The sequence below is a fragment of the Ixodes scapularis genome, unplaced genomic scaffold, assembly GCF_016920785.2.
Source record: "Ixodes scapularis isolate PalLabHiFi unplaced genomic scaffold, ASM1692078v2 PGA_scaffold8__174_contigs__length_109621045, whole genome shotgun sequence".
Classification (NCBI taxonomy): domain Eukaryota; kingdom Metazoa; phylum Arthropoda; class Arachnida; order Ixodida; family Ixodidae; genus Ixodes; species Ixodes scapularis.
In genome coordinates this window covers 65123502-65135979 of record NW_024609883.1, presented here as the reverse complement: position 1 = coordinate 65135979, position 12478 = coordinate 65123502, and the positions used below count along the sequence as shown (strand labels likewise).

The 12478-nt window shown below is 45.5% G+C and overlaps 1 protein-coding gene across 5 annotated transcripts in view; it reads left to right on the top strand.

Moving 5' to 3' along the window:
* The window catches only part of LOC115319748, an 84555-nt gene that overhangs the window by 27573 nt on the left and 44504 nt on the right, over positions 1–12478 (top strand). For all 5 annotated transcript variants that reach the window (XM_029979770.4, XM_029979771.3, XM_042286869.1 and 2 more), the window contains exon 2: positions 3845–4015. In XM_029979770.4, coding sequence (XP_029835630.2) covers positions 3845–4015 — 171 coding nt within the window. The remainder of the gene's footprint in view (positions 1–3844; positions 4016–12478) is intronic.

The window sequence follows — 12478 nt, the reverse complement described above, 5'->3', positions numbered from 1 at the left end:
GCATGGATCTCGACGACGCAAGCCCGTTTACGGCTCAGCTTGACATTCCTTATTAAATGTTTTATGTTTTTGTTGCCGTTTCTTCTTACTAAAGGTTGTGTTGTATCGTTTCCCATGCGTAGAAATTCAGCAAAGTGATTATTATTAAGTCGGAAGCTTCCATAATCTTAGTGTGTTGGTTTGTATACAATCGCTAGTCCCACGTATTTTTGTTATCTCGCACAAACCGTGGCTTTCATAAAGCATTGAATGTTGAGTGGGTATGTGGTTTGATTAGAAAAATAAACCGACTGATCGCTATAATTTAAGAGACTAATCAATCAATAAATCCGTATGTTAATTTTTCGCCGGTCATATTGCGTGAAAGATGGTAAAACTACATATTTTGTACTGGTTTTACTATCTCATAAATGGCATATTGCATTCCCATTTTGAACTTCACATTGTGAGTCCCACATAAATATGAACACGGGAAGCCTTTTAAAATGAAGTATTTTTTAAGTTATTGTTTAAACAGTATAATCACCCCCGGTGAAATGACAATAAGCACGCTGAAGTAGTTTACCGTGCAAGCCTAAATGGTCAAAAATATTAAAGCAGGCATTTTTTACTCCTTGCTGACTTTCTCCAGCACAAGACTCTAATTAACCGGCTAAAATAATTGCAATTAAAGCATTACTTGAATAATCTGAAAGTTAATTGATGAACTGCCCAGTCCCGATATACGTTAGGTGAGGGCGGAGGGTGATCGGAAAGTCTTGTGAAGGTCGCTAGCCGGGCCCTTATCAGTAAAAGAATGTCACTGCAGCCGATGCTGTCTGTGTCGTGGTGCGCGTCGTTTTTTGGGGTTGCAGAGTATACTGTGTTTGAATACAAGATTATTTAGTCCGACATTTATAGTATTAGCCTCTTGACATCCGCGGCCCTCACCAAAAAAAATTGAAGCGGGTGAACCCACACTGCCGAGAAGAGCATTTAGTAACAAGAACATTGCTGCGTTGCTCGGTTACACTCGTTTATTACAGTCACGGCAGATATATAAGAACAGTTTGTTTCACTTGTTTGAGTTGTCCTGCCAACCGTGCAGTTTGCAGATTTTAACTAGAAGTGGCATACTCTCCGCATCGCAACGCAGTGGATTTGTTAAAACTCCAAAAAACTTACCCACACTATGGCACAGTAAACGGGCAGAGGAACTCAATAGCATGGTAATTTCCAATACAGCGCTAACTTATCTTCATTCTAAAGATATATATTACTGCAGAAGCTAGAAGTTAAAAAAAAGCATAGATGCTGCGATTTTACAGCCTACAGTACCAGTATTATGTTATCTGGGTTGGAATTTATTTTTTTTAATTCCCTCGTTGATGAACTTATACATCCATTTTAAAAGAAACAAATATTTAACATAAATATTCCAGTTCAGCCGGAGACAGGCATCAGTCGTGGTGATCCATGCTTTCCAACGTCTGCCTAGAGCAGACGACGCACCCACAGAAGCGATTATATAAATTTAGGTCGCACGCTGGCAACACGATTTGATCTTCACTGAAGCACCGAGCAGTACCGCATCCTTTTCCGCTAGAATTGTTTTCCCACCGATAGTATGCGGCAAAATAAACGCAAGAATCTATGCCGCCTCGCGCGCGAACGTGGAGAGCCTATGGGGCGGCCGTTCTCCTATCCCCGCTTTGATGATGATGATAGCACGACCGTAGCGCCACCTCTAGGTCGATCTCGAGGCCAATAGCCACTCTACTCGTACAAGTTTCGGGTATAGGTGTATCTGGTTGGGGGGGTTGGGTAGAGAGAAGATAGTGGGGCTTTTTGTCACGTAAGAAGGCAGCCTGCCCCGCAGGGATCAGTGCCTGATCAGCTACATCTCATTTTCAGTCTCGTTCAAACTATCTTCTCTTAAAGCACTTCTACTGAGTTCACAAGAACTCATAAGCAAGGGTGTGGCAGTTAAGGACATGGACAAGGTGTGGAGTGGACACCTCCTGCTAAGTGATGTGAACTCTAAACTGCCCAAAGTACTCGAGCGCATAAAAGAAATGGACTCTGCCCTTCAAACTGTGAAAAAAAAGGTGAACGGTAAACTTCAGTTGTTTCCAGTGTACACAGATTCAGCTTAGTCACAACCTTTTTTTTTCTTTTTGAACATGGAAGCCTGTGGGCTCTTCTAGTCAGTGTTTATGCTGCATATCTGTTAGTGGCTGTGATATTTTGAAGACTATATATTTTTCCATCTAAAATGATATAGATATAGCTTTGTATGTTAACTTGAGTGTAGGGATTACTGTATTTTATGAACAGGGATTAAGAACATTTGTATTTAATGAAAACAGGTCAGAAAGGACTGCTTTATTTTGAAACATGTTGCGGTACCTTAATTTTTTTATGGAGACACGCAATGCACAACATTTTATGGAGTATATAAGGTTGCATTGCTCTTCTAGTCGATGCTTAAAGTTGCATATGTACGAGTGACTGTGGTATTCTAAAGATATAAAATACACATTTTGTTTTGCATCTGAATTTTCGTCAAATGTCAGTAGTCTTGTATTTTGTTACTAAACTTGATATAGGGCTTTTTAAGCAGTGATTGAACATGTGTATTCTTTATTAAACAAAAACTGTAGTAAGCGAAAGTAGTTTATCTGACACCTTGTAGTGGTTTAGTTTTCTGGATACATGTTTATAATTGGTCTATTAAATAAACGGTTTTGTACTGGCGTGGCTCAAGTTAGGCTTTTATTGTCGGGGCCTCCCATATAAAGTCTGTCATGACTCTGCCTGCTGCCGGAATGGTTTTCGAAGCCTTTCCTTTGCATAAATTGCCAATATTCCATATTTCAATGCAATAGAAATAGAAAGGTTTGTATGTGTCTTGCTTGAAAATTATTCTGGGATGTGCATGCCTATATTTTTGCTACATTTTCACATTTAGAAACAACAAATCACTTTTAGACACTTGTTCGACCTCCGTGACCTGCTCCAAAACCTATTTTTACGGCTACAAAACTTACTTTTGCTGCTCCCGAGCTGCTCTAAAGCGAGCCTTTTACTGCTCCAAAACTGCTCCAAAGTGGGACTTTTGCTGCTCCCAGCCCTGCTACAAAAGGCTCTAGCCCGCTTCCACCCTTGTTACATTGGCGCGAAGACCCTGGCTGTTCCATTGGAATATTCAGGGAACTAGTGGTTGTAGTTTCACTGTTGGATTTTATTTTGTTTTTGAAACACATTATCGATGGTGGAGCTGCCTTTGAAATGTGCTTGCCTTGTTTTTCTTTTTGTTTTTTTTTAAACCCAAAATGTGTTTTAGGTCTTGGATTCCCGAGAAAAGTGTGACAGGATGTCACAGAAATCATTAAAAAATGTGTAACACATACTTCGTAGGACAATTCATACAAAAGAGTGGTAAAACTAGAAAAAATGAATGAAATGCTAAATCTGGCCCCGTGGGAATCGAACCAACGACCCCGTGACTTTGAGCTCGACATTGTACCACTGCACCAATGAATGGCTGAACTTAGAGCTAGCTGGCTTTGTCTCTACCACAGTGGTCTCTACTAACTTTTAGGCATTTGCAGTCCGCATTCGACGTTTCCATTGAATCTTTTTGATATAAAGAAACAAAATGTAAAACGTCCCCATCATTAGGTGCAAAAGGAACAAGGGTTGGGAATAAAAAAAGAACCTACAACAAACTTTAAGAAAAAATGCAATGTATATTTCAAATCCTGCGAAGTATGAAACGGAGACATATTCTGTGAATACCAACTTCTGTAAAATCAAAATAAATTAAGCTTTTTCTTTTTTTTTTGCTTTTCACCTTGTTTAGCGGTCATCCGCTAAACTTCTCCTGGTGCAAGACTTCCTGATCCCATGCCTGGAGGACGAACGCTACGGGCGGGACCTGGTGTGGATGAAGCGCCAGAAGGGCATCTTTTGCATCAACTGGATGCACCAGGGCAGCAGGGCTTGGTCCAAGGACCAAGGAGCAGTCTTCAAGGTGCGCCACTGGAACAAACGGCGTCTCGCGTAGGCTCCCTGGTATCTCCTTGCGTTCCTGAGCTTAGCGCACCATAGCATCTGAATAAATAGCCCACTGGACCCCTTGGTGGTCGTCGCCATTCGCATGTACGGTGGTAGTCGCACATTTGAATGTGCCCGCCTAAATGCAAAACCGTGCGCACCGCGTGGGAAGTGTTTCGATTTGTTACGTTTTTACAAACTATGGACGTTACATTCACATTGGGTTTCGTTTTGCTGGAACTATTCATAGTCTTTACAATTAGACGCTCCATGCACGTGGTACGTGCAAGGGGATCGCCGCACATGTCAGCTGTTCTGGCACCAGTGGCAATCGGGGGAGTGCCGGCTCTTCCGCTTCAGACTTTTAACACTTCTCTGAATTGTATTTAGAGGGTAAGAGCTTATCATGCGACAGAGAAGCTCTGTAAAGTACCTCCGGTTTGGAATCTAAAACCCTCGATATGTCGCGGAAGCAGATGCACCAAAATGGATCCGAGTGGAAGAAAGGCGACAATGATTTGCCAGCTTGCAAGCACTCTGTGTGCTCCTGCTATGTAGTTTTAAAAAAAAAAGAACCTTTGCATTGACCTTTTTTTCATACCATTCCTATTAAGGGGGCACTAGGGTCTTGAAACAATTTTTTTTATTTCTGGTCAGAATGCCACCAAATTTTGCATGCTAGTGTGTTTTCCTATACAGACTCCAAATATGCACTCAGATTAGAGCTACTGTTTATAGAAAAAAAGTTTTACTGGATAATATGAAACTTATTATGCAATATCTTACGCAACTTTAATCAACTTTCTCAACTCATTCTGCTACTTTAATGACATGAAGTGATAGCCAAAGAGCTGCTGAAGCGGATGACATTCTCAGTTTTTTTCTAAAATGACATTATCTTATTGAGATATGTCAACAAAATGTTACAAAATTTTTAACCGAAATAATGTAATCTAATTAGCCAATTATAATTTATGCCTGAGGCTTATCATAAAAAGAAGAATGTCAGCCTGCAGCTAAGCCACATGCGAATAAGAGGGTATAAAAGTTTTGATGATCGGACAAGAAGAACTTGGCAAAAAGTTGTGGAAGCCTTCGGAAGGTTGTAAAAAAAAAAACGAAGCTGAGAAAATCGCGTTTGAAGTTTGACAGTTGATGATATAAACACTATCACTAATACTGCAACAGTATTTCCCTCACATGTGCATCTGTTCTTTCTGCTTTCATATCTGTAAGTCATTTTTAGGTATATCTTTTGAAAGTTAAGATATTGCAAGTTACGCAAGACGACTCTCCAGATTCCATAATCCACTAATTTTTTTAATTTTCTTTTCTTGATAGAGCATTTGAATATTGAAATAAGAGCCTGTAGCAATAGTATGAAAGTAACCTTGATAAGCTTGGAGACAACGGGAGGTGACGTGCGCTCAGTGAGGATATAATTCCATAAACAAAAATGATTGGCCCTAAGAAGAGCCGTTTTTTGCTCAACGCCGCGTGTTGTCTAGGTTCAAAGCTGTCCCGGGCTGTAGTCGTCGGACTTCTCCAACCTGTGCCGTTTGGAGAGCTTCTTCCTTGTGGCTTGGCTGTCCGAGAACACCTTGTTTGACTTCAGGAGCCGTTGCCGGTCTTTCTCCACGCTTCGTCGAGTGAGGCAGTTGCCACAAGCGTAGCCCAGCCCAGAAGCTACACTCTCGTTGGTCTTTCTCCTGCCTTGGTTGAAGACTGCTATAGCTTCGGCAACAGCTCTGGTCACGCTGAGCAGTGATGCGTGGCTGTTCTTGGACGTCTGCGCCCAGATGACAGAGTGTAGACACTCACTCGCATTCTGAGTTTTCCCGTCGGAACACCGTTCCAGCAAGTTTTCGTCACTTAGCCGAGCAAACACTGGTTCTAGTGCTGCTCGAACTGCATCAGGCAGCGGAGCTTTGTGTGCTGGTGGCACTTCATTGTTTGCTTGGGCACGATTGTACTTGCACCAGGAAGTTGCTCCACTGGGGCAGAGGCTGTGGTCAGGGGCACCATCCGTCGAGCACATGTGCCGGAGGGTCGCTTGCACAGCCTTCTTCATCTCAGGCACATCGTGGCTGTGGCTTCGGAGGGCATACCCATAGTATTCTGTTATCTTCTTGATTTTGTCTTGGGTGAGCTTGCCTCTTCCACCAAGTGCCTCACCCTGTGCTTTTCTCTTTTCAACCACGTTGCGCAGAGCAGCACCCATTCGTTTGTGGACGTGGTTGAGGCAGTCCTTCTTTTCTATGGGCACAAAACCATACACCTTCTCTTCAGTGAGTGCATGAAAGGTGTGGCTGTCTCCATCGGAGAGCACGGTCGTGTAGCGCAGCCCATGTCTTGAAAGCGAGCGCCTGAACATCACAAGTGCTGCCTCTACCTCCATGCGTCCGGCACTGCAGTCAACGTTCTTTCGGCACTCGTGCTCTGCAAGCCACTCGGCGTAGCCCTCCTCAGAAGCCTTGGGTCCGATGGAACAGCCGAGGCAAAAGTTAGAAAGGACGACGTGGTCGATCACCAGGCCCGTGTACATTTCAATAATGCACCCCACTCCAATGTGGGAAGATCGCCCCCGGGTCATCCATGTGCCGTCGAAGATGACGTCAATGTTGTTGACAGGTTGCAGAAGGTCGCTGTAGAGCTCCTTGACGACCTCAACACTTGCAGCTTCAGATGCTGCCGCAATGGACTCGCACACACGAACCACCTTCCGCAGGTGCCCCTGGAATGTCTTGTGGTGGATGCCCCTGTGCGACAGGTTCATACAGGCACAGAAATCCGAAAGTGCAGTCACACCTTTCCCAATGGATTGGATGCCCTTCAGGGCCCTCTGGTTTACTTCAAAAGGCGTGATGTTCGCTGCTCCTTCGACCCTCGGTGACGAAAAACGGGCCTCGCGGAGGTCGCACCCGGTGCACGAGAGTTCTAGCTTCACAGCCAGCCCATACTGCCTAGCTGACTTCGTCAACTTCACGGGCATGCTGCACTCCCCGCATGTGGTCTTAGCGAACAGACCTTCCAAAACTGCCATGTCGATCACGACAAAGTCGGTGCCCGCACCTCCGTCGACATCCGCGAAGTTCACGTCTAGAAAATCGAACTTCCGTTGAGTTGCCAACTTGTTCTCGATGTCACGCTTGACATCGCTGGCGCGTTCCGAATGCTGCGCATTCTCCTCGGGCGTGTAGAACCTCGTGTCGATTCGATGGGACGTACTCGCCGCGGGGCTGTGTTGAGCACAAACTTGATCAGGCGATCGGGCAGCTGATGCGGAGGGTGATCGCGGACGATCTACTTGGATGGCCGAACATTCCGCCGCCGCCGCATCTTGGAATAACTTGGGCGTTCTCTTCGGTGGACAGCGTCGCTGCTTTCCGAACGCACGACGTGTACTAGACTTCAATCGCTTATCCCTGGCCATCACTTCTTTTGTAAATGCAACGAAAGGTGAGGTAAACAACCAAGAAAATCAGCAATAGCGAGAAGCGAAACGAAGAGAACTTGCTTGTCGTCGAAGCGAACAAAGCAAACGAAACGAGAAGCAGACGACGCTGACGACGACGGGATCGCGCGAGAGCGAGGAGGAAGGAGAAATCCGAAAGGAGGCGCGCGCTTTCACCAATAGCGTAAGCGCGCTACGTCACGTGAGCTGTGTAGCCAATCGGCTGCCGACTTCTGTGACTCAGTAAACACACGACAGGTCCGGTTCAAGGTCTTTCTCTTCGAAAAAGGCACGAAACCGTGGCCGGGAAGGCAAGCTACAAAATTAAACCAAGATGGCCGCTATCGGAGTGGCAGCGGCTGAGCACCAAGCGCCCGACGTTGAGCCACATTTCGCGTCTCCGCGCTCATTTGGGACTCACTAGCCACTGGTAATTACGTTTTTTTTCGTACTTCTAGGTTGAATTAGACCATGAGATTTAGCTGAGACAAGGTCAGATATATAAGGAGTCCTGAAGTACTGTTATTGAAAAATCAACATTTTCGCGATTTTTTTCGATTTCAAGACCCGCGTCCACCCTTAAAAACAAAATCCGACCACTGGGAAACATTTTCTGGGGAAAAAACTGAGGCCAGATTCACGAAGGGCTTCATAGGTTATGATAACTTAGCTAAGAAGTTCGCAAGTTAAGAACGTTGTAAGAAGAGGAGAAATCGATGTATTCACGAGAGGAGGAAAGCCATGTTTTCGTAGGGAAAAACTAAAACTTTCGGTATACCGCAAGCTCCCACCCCCTGTTAAGCAGGCTGTTGCTATGGCGATGGTGTCTTTGGGAACACGAACAATCAATTGGAGAGCTCCGCATGGTTCAGAGCAGTTCGGAGTGCGTGAATTTTGAATAACAAACGCAGACAGCCTTTCCGCCAGCACTTGTCTGGGGTTTGCGTCCGTGCAGTGAAATGTCGATGCTAACACAATTTAAACAGGCCCAAATGCCAAGGCCGAGATAACCGCCTTTATTGACTGCTACAAGTTCAATCACTACGAAGCCAACACAACTGTCATCGTTGCTAAAAGAAGACGGCCCATGCCGATCGTTTGTAAGGTGGTGTTGATAGAAACAAATCGCCGCAGCGTTTTTCATGGCTTCGGAGATGCAGGAGCAAGCCAACGTTAAAGACTATAGGTTCGAACTACGAGAGTGCCAGCAAGAGCCACGTAAATACCTGTTCACACTCGGAGCAGACTCGCGTATTTGGTCGAAATGCTGGATTCCCGCTGTTGGACCGCATTTTGGTAAGCGCTTTGGGAGCAATCTTAAACTATTGCAACTCTATGCGGACGTGACACTCGGCAAAGAAAGGTTGGACCGGCATCGCCTAGGTCCAACGAACTGTTCTAGCTCGACAGTGTTGACGTATTGTTGTGTCGGAATAAAATGGCATACTAATAACAAAGTGTACATACCATGTTGCGAAGGTAATCCATACAGCGTTTATTTGAGCTCTGTATCACACAAAACAAAGAGGTAGAATCAATGAGAGTCCCTTTTTGACGACAGCGTTTGTCACCGGTGCCTCAAAAAACTAGGAGATGACAAGGGGAAGAGATTGACCTCTTAATCTATAATTGAGGTCAGCGATCAAGCTATTAATTTGGGAAGGGTTCACAAGGTTCACTCGGGTATATTCCATTCAGCAAGCCAGCTGGTCGTGGGCAGACGGTCTCGACCAGGGACCGTCAGAGCAGCGTTGCACCGGAGCAGGTTGGAGTGCCTTGCTAGGCCTATATTCTGCCGAGCCAGCCCTTGGCGGTCGCTGGTCAGTTGGATCGTTGCCGTTGTAGCTTTTCCCATGTGGTTGTGGATCCAGCATTCATGTTTGTCGTGGTCAGTTTCAAGTACTTCCCTTTTTCTTCCTGCTCGAAGTCGGGACGCGCAAGAACAGCACGTGAAAAAATTATTGTACGTTGGTTGTCGTGATTAAGTAACTAAGTGACGCTGTCGGCCTGGTTGATTTGATCGTAAAAGAGTGCGTAAGATAGCTCCGGAGGTGTCGTAGGATTCCATTGTAACCTGCGCAAAAGTTGCGATAATTTTGTTTCGTGAATACAAGTTTGGTCTTACATTTTGTCGTACTCACATTTTTGGCGTAAGATTATTTTGTGAATCTGGCCTCTGAATTGTCAAAGGGTTAAAGGCGAACAACCAAACCCGATATTCTGCAAGGCTTTTATTCTTTCACGACCTCGAGCGAGGGAGGCAAATGATGAAAGTGGGTACTAAATAAGTTGGAGGTAAACATGTTCGGCAGATATCTGCCTGGTTGGGTGAATTTAAATGTAAAGAATAAAGGTATACGCCAACCAAAAAGTCGAAAAATTGTCCCAACGTTTCGAAACAGTTCGTTTCTTCCTCAGGGGCGACTAAACGGGATAATAGCTTCTTTGTCTTTCTTTGAACTGGCTATCTCTTCTTCTTCATTGTCGATTGCTGGTTGTCTTCGTTTCGCCTGCGCCGTCTTGATTGTATCTCGTAACCCATGAACATATAAACTGGGTAAGGTGCCTAGAGACCTATTGATGTTATTTGCGGTGTTTTGAATATGCCAGGATTCTATCAGCTGTCTTCTGCGTAGGTTCGTCTCAGTACCCAGAATGCTTGCATCTTCAAATCCGATACGGTGGTCATTAACTTCACAGTGCTCCGCCAGAGCACTGCGTTCGCGGTCGAAGTTGCGTACGTCATTTTTGTGTTGACGGAGCCGTTCTTGGAAGTTTTTAGTTTCTCCAATGTAGGAGGCGGGGCACTGGGTGCAGGATATTTGGTAAATTACACCCTGGGCCCTTTCCTTGGGTGGACGACTTTTTGGCCGAGGTAGAAAACGCCCGAGTGTGGTCACAGGTTTATGGGCCACGGTGACGTGTTCTTTTGCAAAAATCCTGGATAGTGTTTCACTTATCCCTTTTGTGTAGGGTATGCTGATGCGTGCAATCGGTTTAGGACGTGCAGTCCCAGTAGGTTGCCCGTCTCGGCGACTGCGGTTTAGACGGTGAGTGATCTGGCGAATGAAGTTACCTGTGTACCCATTATTTTTTAGATCACGGGTGATCGCTTGCTCCTCTTTCCTTTTGTCTGTTGCAGATGAACATATATTCTTTGCCCTCATCAGAAGTGTCGAAACTACTGACGCTTTGTGACTTAGCGGGTGGTTTGAATCAAATTGGAGGTATCGTCCCGTGTGCGTAGGCTTCCTATACACTGTAAAATTCAGTGCCTCACCCTGTCTTTTGATTAGCACGTCAAGGAAAGGTAAACAGCCGTGCATTTCGTGCTCCACCGTGAATTGGATGGCTGGTTCAATGGAGTTCAAGTGAGCCAGGAAGTTGTCCACTTCTGACGCTTGCATGATACAGAAGCAGTCGTCGACGTACCGCAGGAATATTTGGGGCTTGGGGTTGAATGATTGTAGCGCCTTGTGCTCAATCGCTTCCATTGCCAGGTTGGCCATTGTGACTGAGATGGAAGCGCCCATTGCCGTTCCGCTGGTCTGTTGGTAGAACTCCCCCTTGAAGGTGAAGTAGGTGTTCGAGAGACAAAACTCAAGTAGGCGACATAGCTCATCCCTGCTGAGGCATGTCCGGGTGTCCAGGTCCTCGTCTTTCTCGAGAGCTTCCCTGGTTGCAGCGATGGCCAAGGGAACGGGAACATTCGTAAAAAGGGAAATGACGTCGAATGACACCAGGCACTCGTCATGGCTGACCTTTATCTGTGATATGCGTTCCACGAACTCACACGAGTTTCGTATGTATGTTGTAGTATTTCCAGTGAGAGGAGATAGAACTCGGTGGAGATAGTCGCATAATGCTCTGAGTGGTGATGTTGTAAAATCTACGATAGGTCTCAGGGGAACGTCAGGTTTATGAATCTTGGGGAGTCCGTAGAATCCTGGTGCGAATCCATTTCTGCAGATGAGGCGCAGGTAAAGGTTCTTCGATTCCGGGTGTTCTTTGAAAATGAGCGCCAGGGTCCTGTTCAAGTTTCTCTGTATTGCTGATGTTGGGTCCCGTTTGAGTTTCTTGTAAGCCGAGCAGTCAAGAAGCTGGTTGGCTTTATCTTCATAGGTGCAAGCATTCTGGGTACTGAGACGAACCTACGCAGAAGACAGCTGATAGAATCCTGGCATATTCAAAACACCGCAAATAACATCAATAGGTCTCTAGGCACCTTACCCAGTTTATATGTTCATGGGTTACGAGATACAATCAAGACGGCGCAGGCGAAACGAAGACAACCAGCAATCGACAATGAAGAAGAAGAGATAGCCAGTTCAAAGAAAGACAAAGAAGCTATTATCCCGTTTAGTCGCCCCTGAGGAAGAAACGAACTGTTTCGAAACGTTGGGACAATTTTTCGACTTTTTGGTTGGCGTATACCTTTATTCTTTACATTTAAATAAGTTGGGCATGAGTCTGCGCGCGGGAAGCCATGGTGGTGGCGCAACGTTCGTGGCTGTGTAAAACAGGTGCACAGCGGCAATGCCGTCTGCTCTGAACCGTTCGTTGACAGGGAGGAAAGGTAGGCTCTTAGAAAACGATGGTATGCTGACCGTAGGCGGCGATTGAGGGAAGCGAAGGATGGAAAGAGGGTACTAAATAAGTCGGGCATGAGTCCGCGCGCCGTTCGAATGGTGGGGTGGCTCATTGTGCGAACACGGGAATAGAGATAAGCCAGCAAAAAGGGTGCTGCCCCAATGAACATGTCACAATCTGTGCACTGGATGATTAGCGAAGGAACCTTCCAGGACAAAAAAAACGAAAACCAAGTTTGTTTCTTGAACCGTGCGGTATGTCTTCGCCGGGTGCTTTTTTGATCAAAGCAATCTTTAATCAATGTGAATTGGCATTTTTTTTTTAATAACTGTGACTCCCTTTCGGAACCCTGGATCGGGATGCATTGATAGGAAAATTTGAAGGCCACAAGGAAGG